This window comes from Paroedura picta, chromosome 14, assembly GCF_049243985.1.
Source record: "Paroedura picta isolate Pp20150507F chromosome 14, Ppicta_v3.0, whole genome shotgun sequence".
NCBI classification, from domain to species: domain Eukaryota; kingdom Metazoa; phylum Chordata; class Lepidosauria; order Squamata; family Gekkonidae; genus Paroedura; species Paroedura picta.
The window spans coordinates 25,592,993-25,604,318 of NC_135382.1; the positions used below are offsets into that span (position 1 = coordinate 25,592,993).

The 11,326-nt window shown below is 43.3% G+C and overlaps 1 protein-coding gene and 1 non-coding gene across 3 annotated transcripts; both read right to left on the reverse strand.

The window, feature by feature from the left end:
• Positions 1-211: 211 nt before the first annotated feature.
• DYNLRB2 (dynein light chain roadblock-type 2) lies at positions 212-8,136 on the reverse strand. Of its 2 annotated transcripts, XM_077310466.1 has the most exons (5): positions 8,020-8,036; positions 6,276-6,346; positions 5,292-5,367; positions 2,095-2,262; positions 212-488 (listed from the first exon to the last, which is right to left on the reverse strand). In XM_077310466.1, exons 2-5 carry the CDS (start codon positions 6,288-6,290, stop codon positions 445-447), a joined length of 303 nt encoding a protein of 100 aa, XP_077166581.1. In that variant the 5' UTR covers positions 6,291-6,346; positions 8,020-8,036; the 3' UTR covers positions 212-444. The 2 variants fall into 2 exon arrangements, with proteins under 2 accessions (XP_077166581.1, XP_077166582.1); XM_077310467.1 differs by lacking the exon at positions 6,276-6,346 and having other exon boundaries at positions 8,020-8,136.
• A 1,583-nt stretch (positions 8,137-9,719) lies between these two features.
• Positions 9,720-9,791, reverse strand: TRNAT-UGU (transfer RNA threonine (anticodon UGU)). Its single transcript has one exon. It is a non-coding gene; the product is annotated as a tRNA-Thr (tRNA).
• Positions 9,792-11,326: the final 1,535 nt, after the last annotated feature.

Here is an 11,326-nt window from a genome sequence, read left to right on the forward strand (position 1 = left end):
CACCCTAGATGTCCAGCACATGTTTCACTCACTGATCTGAGCTGGATTAAAACATCTTCAGGTGAATTACAACTATTATTTAGTTCTGTGCCCCCCTATATGGAAGCTGCAATGGGAATTAAGTTTATGTGAGATTTCCCAGCCTCAGATCTAGGTCTAAATATTCCAAAAATAATTCCTTAGTTGTAGCCCCAGTCAACTGGACACACACTTCAAGAACATAGGTTTATTATCCTTTAAGCATTTAGACATCACATGTTTTATTTAGTCAGATTTGAAGGGGGGGGGGAATGTTGTACACATGAGAGAAGTTTCACTTTTTAAATCTCACCATAAGTTTCCAGGGAAGCTTCTTAGCAGAACGTTTCGATACTATATGTTACTGATAAGTGATTGCCATTTTCAACATTTTAGCATCAGGCCCTTTAAATTGGTGCATCCGATTTATTCACACGGATTCTGGATAACGATGAGAAGATATTCCTTATCTGCAGGAAAACGTATTTTTAAAATTACAGTTGTGATAAATGCTGTCCACCTTCAGTTATTCCTTATGGTCACATTTTATTTTTTATTTGAAAAGCTTTTATGGTCCAAGTATCCCCAATATTTACAATCAACATTCTCGTGTCTGCCGGTATGTATCCTTCTTATGAAACTGTTGATTACTACGATGACTATTTGTATGGGATACAGCCTTGAGCAAAATAAGCTCTGCTGCTGCTCGTACCCTCCCCTTACAATAGATTAGAAGGAGAAGAGTTGATTCTTATATGCTGCTTTTCTCTACCCAAAGGAGTCTCAAAGCGGCTTACATTCACCTTTCCTCTCCTCTCCCCACAACAGACACCCTGTGAGGTGGGTGAGGCTGAGAGCGCCCTGATATCACTGCTCGGTCAGAAAAGCTTTATCAGTGCCGTGGCGAGCCCAAGGTCACCCAGCTGGCTGCATGTGGGGGAGTGCAGAATTGAACCCGGCATGCCAGATTAGAAGTCCACACTCCTAACCACTACACCAAACTGGCTCTCAGATAAAAATGAGACACTCTGCAACTGTAAACTACTCGGGAGACCAGGTTATTGATATTATAATCATATCACTAGGTAAATCTGGTCCTTATAGGGGTGACTATACAATTACCAAAATGTGCCACCTATTATTATTATTATTATTATTATTATTATAATTATTATTATTATTCGATTTATTTATACCTACAACCTGGGTTAAATATACCCTGGCAGTGGGCTGCTCCTGCCACACTGGAGGAAGAAGAGACTGCAACATAAGTAAGGACGAGTAACTGAAAAAGGAAAGGCACATGTCGGATAGTTGAACAAAGGGCAGAAAGTGGTTCCCATGCACATGAGATGCACCCCAGAGAAGACAAGACAGAGAGGAAGGTGGAAAGAGGCCCAGCTGAGCCCTTTCTGCCCTGGTTCCTTGTTCATCAACAGCTCAAAGACCAACAACAAAAAATTCTTCAAATACATAAGAAGAAGAAAACTGCAGCCAGGGAAGCAGTGGGGTCCTCGGATGACCAAGGGGTAAAATGGTCACTAAAGGATGACAGGAAAATGGCAGAGAAACTGAATGAATTTTGCAATTCTATTGTCACTGTGGAAATGCCCTCCAGAAATCCCTTCAAACTGGCTGTGTATAAAAGGAGCTGAAGGGAAACATGGAAAAGTGGGCCAGCCTCAATATTAATTATTTCCTCAATCACTTCTTTCCTGCTCTCAAACTGAGATATTCCAAGGAGCAAGAACGGGGGCACTCTAGATCATTGAACGACCTGATTTGGCTGAGGCTCTGTTTGCTTGGTGGGGATGGGATGAGCAAGTGGCCTGCATTGGCCATACAAAACCAGCTGCTGGAGACAGCCTGCCCTGCCCCACTGCAGACAAATCCTGTAGCAAATCCAATTAAAACAATTAAAAGACCTGGAGGAAGAACATACCACCCCCTGAGCTGTTTTATTTGTAACTGAAATTCTATTAGGTGGATGTTTTGCAGCAGTTATTAAAAAGAACTCCGAGCCACCCGCATGGCAGTTTTCGCAGTAGGTTTTCTTGGGAAGAAAAGAGTTATTACCTGGAGCTACCATGATTTCGTGTTTCTTTGATCTAATCCTTAGAAAGGTTAGATCGTTCTGGGGATCAATATCTCTCACTGTGCTCTTCGCTTTCATTGTGAGCTGGTGAAGAAGCCCTGCGTACTGGACTGTAGTGGAATTGTCAAGAGTTGTTCTGATTGGGATTCCTGAAAATGAAAGGCATTCATTTCTTTTTTAGCGCAAAACTGAACACAGCACTGAGTCACATTGTAGGATACAATAAACTTTGCATACAATCCATCCCCACTCATGTGCAGAAGGGGCACCTGATCTACATGCCATTTCACAAGACGATTATTCTCTGAATGCACACTGAAGAATTCACAGCATAAAAACACTCCCCCCTCCCCACACACACCGAGCTGATACCCAAGTCCACTGATCTGATGCTGATGCTTAAAGTAGGAAAAGGTAAAAAGCAATTTCTGGAGCGGGGAAGGAATGGGGTGGTATTGGAACAGATTCTATCCTGGTAATCCCAAGAAATTTGGGTTGTTTGGACAGCTGAGCATCCTGCTTCTAAAAGGATGAAAAGGCTCGAGCACTCAAGTGTCATGTTAGAGATCATTACAGTAATCACACGTTGGGTGAAAGCCCAGCTTCCTTGAAGCAAAATGGTATTTGGCCACTAGTTGCAGGAAAAGATAAGAGTTTGACCCGCTGTGCTCAAACAGTAAAAGCTACTCCAAAGGCAAATCTGGAGGCAAGGTCAAGGCCTGCCTGCTCTCTGCTCACATTAAGGGACCGTCCTTTTGATCCTGAAGGGAGGTGTCTAGCCAATAAAGCCTAAAATAAATTGTTGGCACGAGCAGCTCCTGGAGATTAAAAGAATCGGGTTCTTTAGCTTTGAGATCAAACTGCAAATTGGAAGTGAGAAACCACTTAAGCTTTCAGGCAGGGCTTTTGCATGGGTGAAAGACAGCTTCAATCTGGGAAAGGTTTCAGCTTAAACAAGTAGGACTGCCAGATGCAACAGACCACATCCTTCACTACAATTAACCCAACTGGCAAGCTGTTTTAGTTCAAGACCCCACTGTTACACGATCGCCTCGGAAATTTCTATTGCCCTTTCGGTCCTTCTGATGAGACTCGATCAGTAGCAAACACAGGTTGAGTCGAAAAGAAAGTTGAGAGGGGAAACAAATCTAGACTGAAAGGGATTGGCTAGGGATCGAAGAGAGCCTCTTGTGGCGCAGAGTGGTAAGGCAGCAGATATGCAGACCAAACCTCTGTCCAAGAGGTTGGGAGTTCAATCCCAGCAGCTGGCTCAAGGTTGACTCAGCCTTCCATCCTTCCGAGGTCAGTAAAATGAGTACCCAGCTTGCTGGGGGGTAAACGGTAATGACTGGGGAAGGCACTGGCAAACCACCCCGTATTGAGTCTGCCATGAAAACACTAGGGAGCGTCACCCCAAGGGTCAGGCATGACTCGGTGCTTGCACAGGGGATACCTTTACCTTTAGGGATTGAAGATGTGGGTTGCTTGACCTGCGGTGGAACCATGCAGCTTGTGTGATGCCCTTTTCTCTCCCTGCATTCCCCACAACGTTTAAGGTATTATTACAAATTACAACATTAGAACATTTTCCAATGTTGTCTGATGAGAATCTGCCCTGATCTGGATCACCCAGGCTAGCCCTGCCTTATCACATCTTGGAAGCTAAGCAGGATCATCCCCAGTTTGTACTTGGAGGGGAGACCATTGAAAAAGCCCGTGGTGACCACGTAGAGGCAGTCAGTGGCAAACTAAGTCTGTTTGTCTTGAAAACACATCATAAATCACACATGATTGGATGGCAATAAAAAAAACCCAAGAATTTGCCAAGATACCAGAATGCTATTGTTTCCAGATCATGATCTTTTCTATGCATGTAGATGGAGTTAGGAAAAAGCCTGTCTTGAGTTTGACATAAAGACTGCAAGGTAAGAATATGGCAGGGTCAATGCAGTTCACCAGCAAGTAGTTTGCCACGCTCATGGAGAAGGGTATGGACTTTACCTGGCGGCTGTTTAGAGAGCAAATAAAAAAGAAGCAAAGGGTCCCTTATGCCAAAGGTGCAGTTGAAGATAGATAATGGCTAGAGACTGGAATAAATGCAACTTTTCCCTATTCAATTTTTCAGCCATGTTTCCTCATCTGTAACATTTGAGGAGTCTGTAAACAGCTATTGAGAAGGCAAATGGAAGAAAGGCTCTAATAGACACTCTTCAAGAAGGGCTCTTAAACTACTAGCTCTAATGTAGATGTCCCCTCACTTCCTTTATGATAAAAAATATTGTTTCACAAATCTGGAAGAGGGTTATTAAATTCAGTGTTAAGACAGTATATATCTGACTTAAGTTTGGATTTAAATTTGAAAAATCAGATTTAAATAAGCAACCAAAAAAAAATTTGCCTGCTTACTGGCTCCTTGTAGTGTCTGGGGGAGCCCCTGTCTTAAGCACCTCCCGTGTTCCCATATGCCTTTCAAGACCTAAGAATAGAAGAACTCTGCCAGTGGTACATATAATCCAGCATACTGTTTCATATGACAAGAAACAAGGCAACAAGCAAGGCATGGAGCGTCAGCCTGGAAGCAGGAGAGATTACTTGTACCCAGATCCTTTTTCCTCCTCCTTTGGCCAAGTTCTTTGCTGTTCACTGGCTTCAGTCCACAAGCTTCACATCCCCTTTTGCAGTGAAGCCCTGTGAACCATCTGAGTTGCTTGGCCCCAAATGGGATATCATCACTGCCTTGGCAACATCATCCTTCCTGCAACCCATTTGATGAGCTGAGATACTTTAGTGAGCTTTGTTCCATTGTGTGTCCCCCGGCTCCCCTCAATGACAATGGCCTTTTCTTTTATCAGGTACTCCTGGAAACTACTGTGCCACTGTTGTCTCTGGTCCAAGGTCCTCTGCACTCAGTCCTTGGGAGTGTGGGTGGTTGGACATACATCCAGCTAACATGCAATAAGCACTCCTTTGTTTAATTAACATGATACAACATTAAAAAAATGCCACTCCAATTTTAACCTATCCAGACATCCAAATTAATTATCTAGGCTTACCAGACCTTGAAAGAATACTTGATTTTGCCTTTTCACACAACAGCAAATATGAAGTGAAAATCCCAAATCCTCTTGTAAGAAGAACAGAGCACAAATTTGGAACATGTATCAAAGGAGATCTTTACCTTCTGCATTGACCACAATTGTTCCGATAACTCCTTTATGAGCTTGAATCCTCTTTAAAGTTTCCTCTACCTCTGCCTGAGAAGGAAATGAAATCAGACTAAGTACAGAATAGGAACATAATCCTTTGGCTGCTTAGAAGCAGCAGCCCCATTCCTAACTGCTGGGTGTTGGGACCTCCACCTTCTCCTGAGCAACTGAAGCGGCTTTATACTGAATCAGACCATTGGTCTATCAAAGGCAGTACTGTTTACTCAGACTGAGGTCTGTCACATCACCTACTTTACCTGGTCCTTTAAATGGAGATGCTGGGGATTGAACCTGAGGCCTTCTGCATGCAAAGAAGATATTCTACCACTGAGACACAGCCTCTCTCTTCATTAAAAAAATCATGGCATCTGCCTCCTGAATATCAAACTTTGCTTTTGCTAGCCACCTAAGAACAGTAGAGGAAAAACTAGAGAATGTATCAGCTGCTCAAAAAATAATCTTAAAACCTTACCCCCCCTCCCCGTTCTCTGAATTGCACTCCACAACATCCTTGTGCACTCTCCAATCCTATCTGGCTTTGCCTGCTTCCCATTCCAGCCCCTTGTTATGACTATAATTGCCTGTCTGAAACCTCTTTTCTTTACCTTCATGTCCTTTCCTGTCCTTTGTGTGTCTACTTTTTAAACATTTAAACCCGAGGACAGTGTGTATGTCTGTATTGGTAGACCTTTAACATTCATTTTAAAACATTTCCAAGCAACCCACAGTCACAACATCAATAGTGGCGTGACACTTATAAAATAATAAAGACTCTGGGCACATTTCTCCATTTATCTTTGCTTCCTTCCCCCATCCTTTTGAAAGCATCAATTGCCTAGATGAGATAGAGGAGCAGAGGAAAGAAAAAGTCAGTCACAAATGTAGGTCACTAATATGAACTTTTGATTAAGAATCCTGCCCACACCACAACCATAGTACCATCTTAAAATTGTTACCTTTTCTGCCTGCATGGAATTGAATATCGAATCAGGCTGCCTGTCTTGTTATTTTTGATGGAAGTTCCAACCTAAGCAGCAATATATGCTTCCAAATAAATTAATTGGATTAGAAGGATGTATCTCTGCTAAGAATGGCACTGGAACAGATGTACAGAGACGAAAGGTCCAAATTTCCTCTCCTCATTGAGGCCCCCATTTCACAAGTCCCATAGGCTTTTTGGTGGTCATAAAATGTCACCTCCTTCCACTTTTGCTGGTGGCAAAACTACAATAATGCAATCCAAATGTTTTCTTTGAGCACCTACACTCTGATTATTTATTTCTGGGAACCGAGTTCAAAGTCTTCACGTAATTGCAGCAGAAACTATGACATACCTGAAAGCCAGTGCAGTGTAGTGGATAGACTGCTAGACTAGGATCTGGGTAAGACCCAGGTTCAAATCCATACTTTGCCACGTGTAACCCTGAACCGGTCACTCACTTTCTTTGTATAAGCTTCCTCATGGGGGTGCTATTTTTAAATTTATATCACACTTTTCTCCTTGATTTGGGAACTCAAATTGGCTTTTCACATTGTTTCCCCCACACATTTAACCCTTACAACAACCACCTTGTGAAGGCAGGTTATGCTGATTGAGTATGATGGGCCCAAGGCAGCGTTGCCTGCTCTGGCTTGGGAAATACCTGGAGATTTGGAGGATGGAATCTGGGGAGGGGACAGACCATAATGCCATAGAGTACACCAGGGGTAGACAAACTGCGGCCCTCCAGATGTCCATGGACTACAATTCTCATGAGCCCCTGCCAGTGAATGCATTTGCTGGCAGGGGCTCATGGGAATTGTAGTCCATGGATATCTGGTGGGCAGCAGTATGACTACCCCTGGAGTATGCCATCCAAAGTGGCCATGTTCTTCAGGGGAACTGATCTCTCTTGCCTAGGGATCAGTTGCAATCCCAGGAGATCGCCAGCCACTGCCTGAAGGTTGGCAACCCTAGGCCAAGGTCACCTGGTTGGCTTCCATGGTTGAGTGAAGGATTTGAACCCGGTCATCCCAGTTCCTGGTCCAACATTCTTCCGCCCCAGCCCCTCCCGCCATTCAGGGCACGAACAGAAAAACAAAACAAAATCACAGTGCAGAAAAGCTGAGTTGCTGATTGTTGAATGTTAAATTACAAACCACATTATTTGATACAAGTTCCTATGGTTAAATTTTTAAATTATATACTTAAGTCAAGGTGTTTACTGTATTGCATTGTATTATGAAAGCTCTAATGTAAACTGCCCAGAGCTGAAAGGGTGGGTAGATGGATGGATAGATGGATGGATGATGGGCAGATGGATAGATAGATGGATAGATAGATCATCTAGAAAGATTAAAAATGGAGATGAAAATGCAGGAGAGGGACAGCAGGGCTGAAATGCAATTTGGATCCCCGCTGGGTAGAAAAGTAGCAAAATAGCAAAGTAAAAAAGCAAAATAAACACACACACACCCTGACTCATTGGAGAAGCTTCCACAGATTCCACCCTACTTATGAGCAATAACAAATAACGCAACAACAGCGTTTCGAAGGAGCGTGCAGGCGCAGGAAAGTTTCTACCCAGAATTAAACCCTGGTTGGTCTTAAAGGCGCCCCCGGACTCCCGCTTGGTTAAACGCCGCCTTAGCGACTCAGCGCCCGCCGCCTGCCCCCCTTTTGCCCCCAACCCGTGGGGAGGACGGACGACGCGCTCTTACCATCTCCCTGCCGGGGACTAGCAGCTGCGGCGTCGGTGGTAACCAGGGACGCTTCTGGTTGCTACGGAGCTCCTCCCGGAACTGCTGGGTGGGGAACCGGAAGTAGGCGGGGCTTAGGAGCCAATCCCCGGAACGTTTCCCGCCCCGCCCCGCCTTGGGAGACTTTTTATCCCCTCTCGGGTGCTGCAAATGCATGAGGCGAGGGACGAGAGAGGAAGGAATTTTGTTTGTTTGTTTCGTTTGTTTTCAGGAGCATAAGCAAGCAGTAATAGTTTTGCAATTTCATTAAATAAAGATGAGATTTTTTTTCTTTTAATTAACCAGCAGCAAAATATAGGCACCCGTATAGAGGGGTAGTCAACCTGCGGTCCTCCAGATGTCCATGGACTACAATTCCCATGAGCCCCTGCCAACGAAAGAGACATTGCTTTACCGATGCAGGGAATAGGAGAGCGCCTATCTTGGTTGTTCGAGGCATTTAAAAAAAAAGGCTTCTCTTAGTAACAAAATAGGACTCCTGCCTTTTGCATTAAAAAATAACATTAGTCAGCACTAGACTCTCTCTTTAAAAAAAAGATAAAAGAAGAAATAATGGCCAGCAGGGGTAGCCTGCCTGGTCTTGTCCTAGCCCTTTAGAAATTACTAAGCAGAAGAGTCGGAAGCAATAGCTGCCAAATAGTTTTTGCTTTTTGAAACTTAAAAAGAGTGAATTTCCCTCTGCTGGTTTACTTGTAGCCTTTAAAACAATAAATAAAGAAAAAGCAATTAGGAAGCAAGGTTGCCAGAAGTAGATGTTACGCTGCAAAACAGTCAAAGAACAAGGGAATGAAAAAAGGATGTGGGGGCTTTCGTGACCCCCCCCCCCCCGCCAACTAGGAAGCATGCAGTGAATGGGGAGGTTATTAAGCATCGTTCTTTATGTCTGTGTTAACAATTCTTCCCCCATCCTTTTTGGTGACAATCCTGTTTGGTGACTCTCCTTTTTCTCTATAATGCTATTTCCCTCCAGAATTCCCATTGTTTTAATGATGTTGTTTTGTTATTGATAAACAATAACTGTGTATATTACAGTGCTTAAAATCAGGGTGCCTAAGAGAGAAAGTTTCTCCAGCCTCGTCATCTGTGTTAAGAAAAGGTGGGTGTACAGGTGGGAAATGTCATTGCAGGTTATTATGAATATAGGACACAGTAATAGTACTGGATTGATTAATCTGGAATTATTTTGTAAGGAAAATGCAGTCTTCCTCCTTAGAAACATACAGCAAATATAAGGAGAAGCGAGTTCATAGAAAATCTTTTGGAACACAGCAGGTATCTATTTGAAAGCAGAATCCATATGGAATGGAAGCAAGAGAAACACATGCTTTAAAATCATTTTTAATGGTAAAATGGAATGTGAGCTTGTGGATGGAGAAACTATTTTTCGCTTCAACCATTAAGAAAAAAAATTTCATCACAAAACATGTTTCTTAGTGTTCATTTTTCAGACAAAAGTCCGTTGTGATTTGACAACCAAAAACCAGAAACCGCACATTATCTCCCTCACCTCTAGATCACTTCTCTCTCTGGAACACATATGAAGCTTCCTTAATCAGCCTATTGATCCACCAAGATCAGTATCGACCTCTTAGACTGTCAGCACCTCTCCAGGGTATCAGGCAGAGGACTGTTATGTCACATGCTGCCTGGTCTTTTGTAACTGGAGATGCTGGGGATTGAACCTGGGACCTTCTGCATACAAAGCAGAGGCTCTTCCACTGAGCCACACCCCCCTTCTCAACCTCTTTCTCTACTCTCATTGGCTAGTTCACTGTAGCTGTTTGGGTGGGACCAGGTTGACCCCGCCTTCAGTCTCCACTTAGCTATAAAGCTCACTGGATTCCTTGTGACAGTCTGTATCCCTCTCCCTCACAGTGTTGTAGTGGTCAGAGTAGACCTGGATGCTTCCCTGAAGCACTGACTCTCTGAGATTCAACAGAACTGGCCAACTATTTTTTTAAAGGAGCTTTTTCATCGAAGAGTAAATTTAACTTAAATCTGTTACCTTAAATGAAGTCACATTTGAACTGAAGCTGGCTTTGAATGCTCGTCATCAGCATTTGTTGGAAAGCTGCAGTGGGTAAAATTTGCTAGCGAAAGGAATCAATGTGCTGAATATTTATGGTGAAGAGATTGGTAATTTATATAGAGGGGACCCAAGGGAGATACTTGCTGTTCTTGGGGATAGGGAGGGGTGAGCAGGGAGGAACGGAAGTTTTACTTCCACAAAATCTGCTATATCTTGCTTTCTGTCTGGAATAAAAATGGTAATCTTGATTTTTGTATCTTGCTCTTCCTGCTAGCTCAGGTCGGGTAACAGCATATATTAAAACAATCCAGTTCTTATTTGAAATTTTAAAACATTAAAATGGGGGGGGGGTGTTCCAGCTCTTTCTTGGGGAGACAAGTCTTCCTTCTATTTTTGGCAGTGAGGCCAGCTATTCTTGATGTTCTGTCTGTCCTTAACCATAGGCCCAGTGGAACAGCTCCATTTTGCAGGCCCTCTGGAACTGATTGGCAAAACGTTCCACCAGGATGGGGCCAAGGCTGAAAATCCACCAGTATAAAATCCAGGCCTAGCTCCACACAATATACAAAGCATACACCATGCAAAGCTTAAAGGGACCCCATGCAAAGCTTAAAGGGAAGCATCCCTTAGAACGGATCCCAGACTTTTAAAAACAGAGTCCTGCAAATATGCTGCTGTTACCTGACGTGTGCCACTGAAAGTACAGTAATTCTGATAAATGATGCCAAAATGCAATTCAGGCAGGGAACATTTGCACTGGTTCTAGCTGGATGGGATTTGCTGAGAGATTTAGGGGGAAAACAGATTCTGAAAGGAAGATTGCTTGAGGTATGCAGACAAAGTAGGTGATTCACAGTGCAGGGTTTGAAGCCAAAGAGAGTCCCAGGATGCCTGCCTTGTTTCTCAAGGTTGACAAGTGTGATAATTTGACATTGATTGGACAATAATCAATGGGATGACATAGACTTCTCCTTCCATAAACACCCAGTGACCTGTTTAGATCCTTCCTCATTCAGCAGAAGCCTTTGATTCTCCCAGAAGTGCTGATTTCTTTTTAGTTTTGTGGTTTCCTTGAAGAGGAATAAAGCAATAATGCAAAATGTTTAATTATCATACATTAAGAAGGAGTTATCTCACTGGTTACAATAAGAATACAAGAAATCCGCAAGTACCTCGTTGGAGTAAAGCCAAAGTACTGTTGGGAAGATAATAAAAGTGGGGTGGGAGGTGGCCATCTCT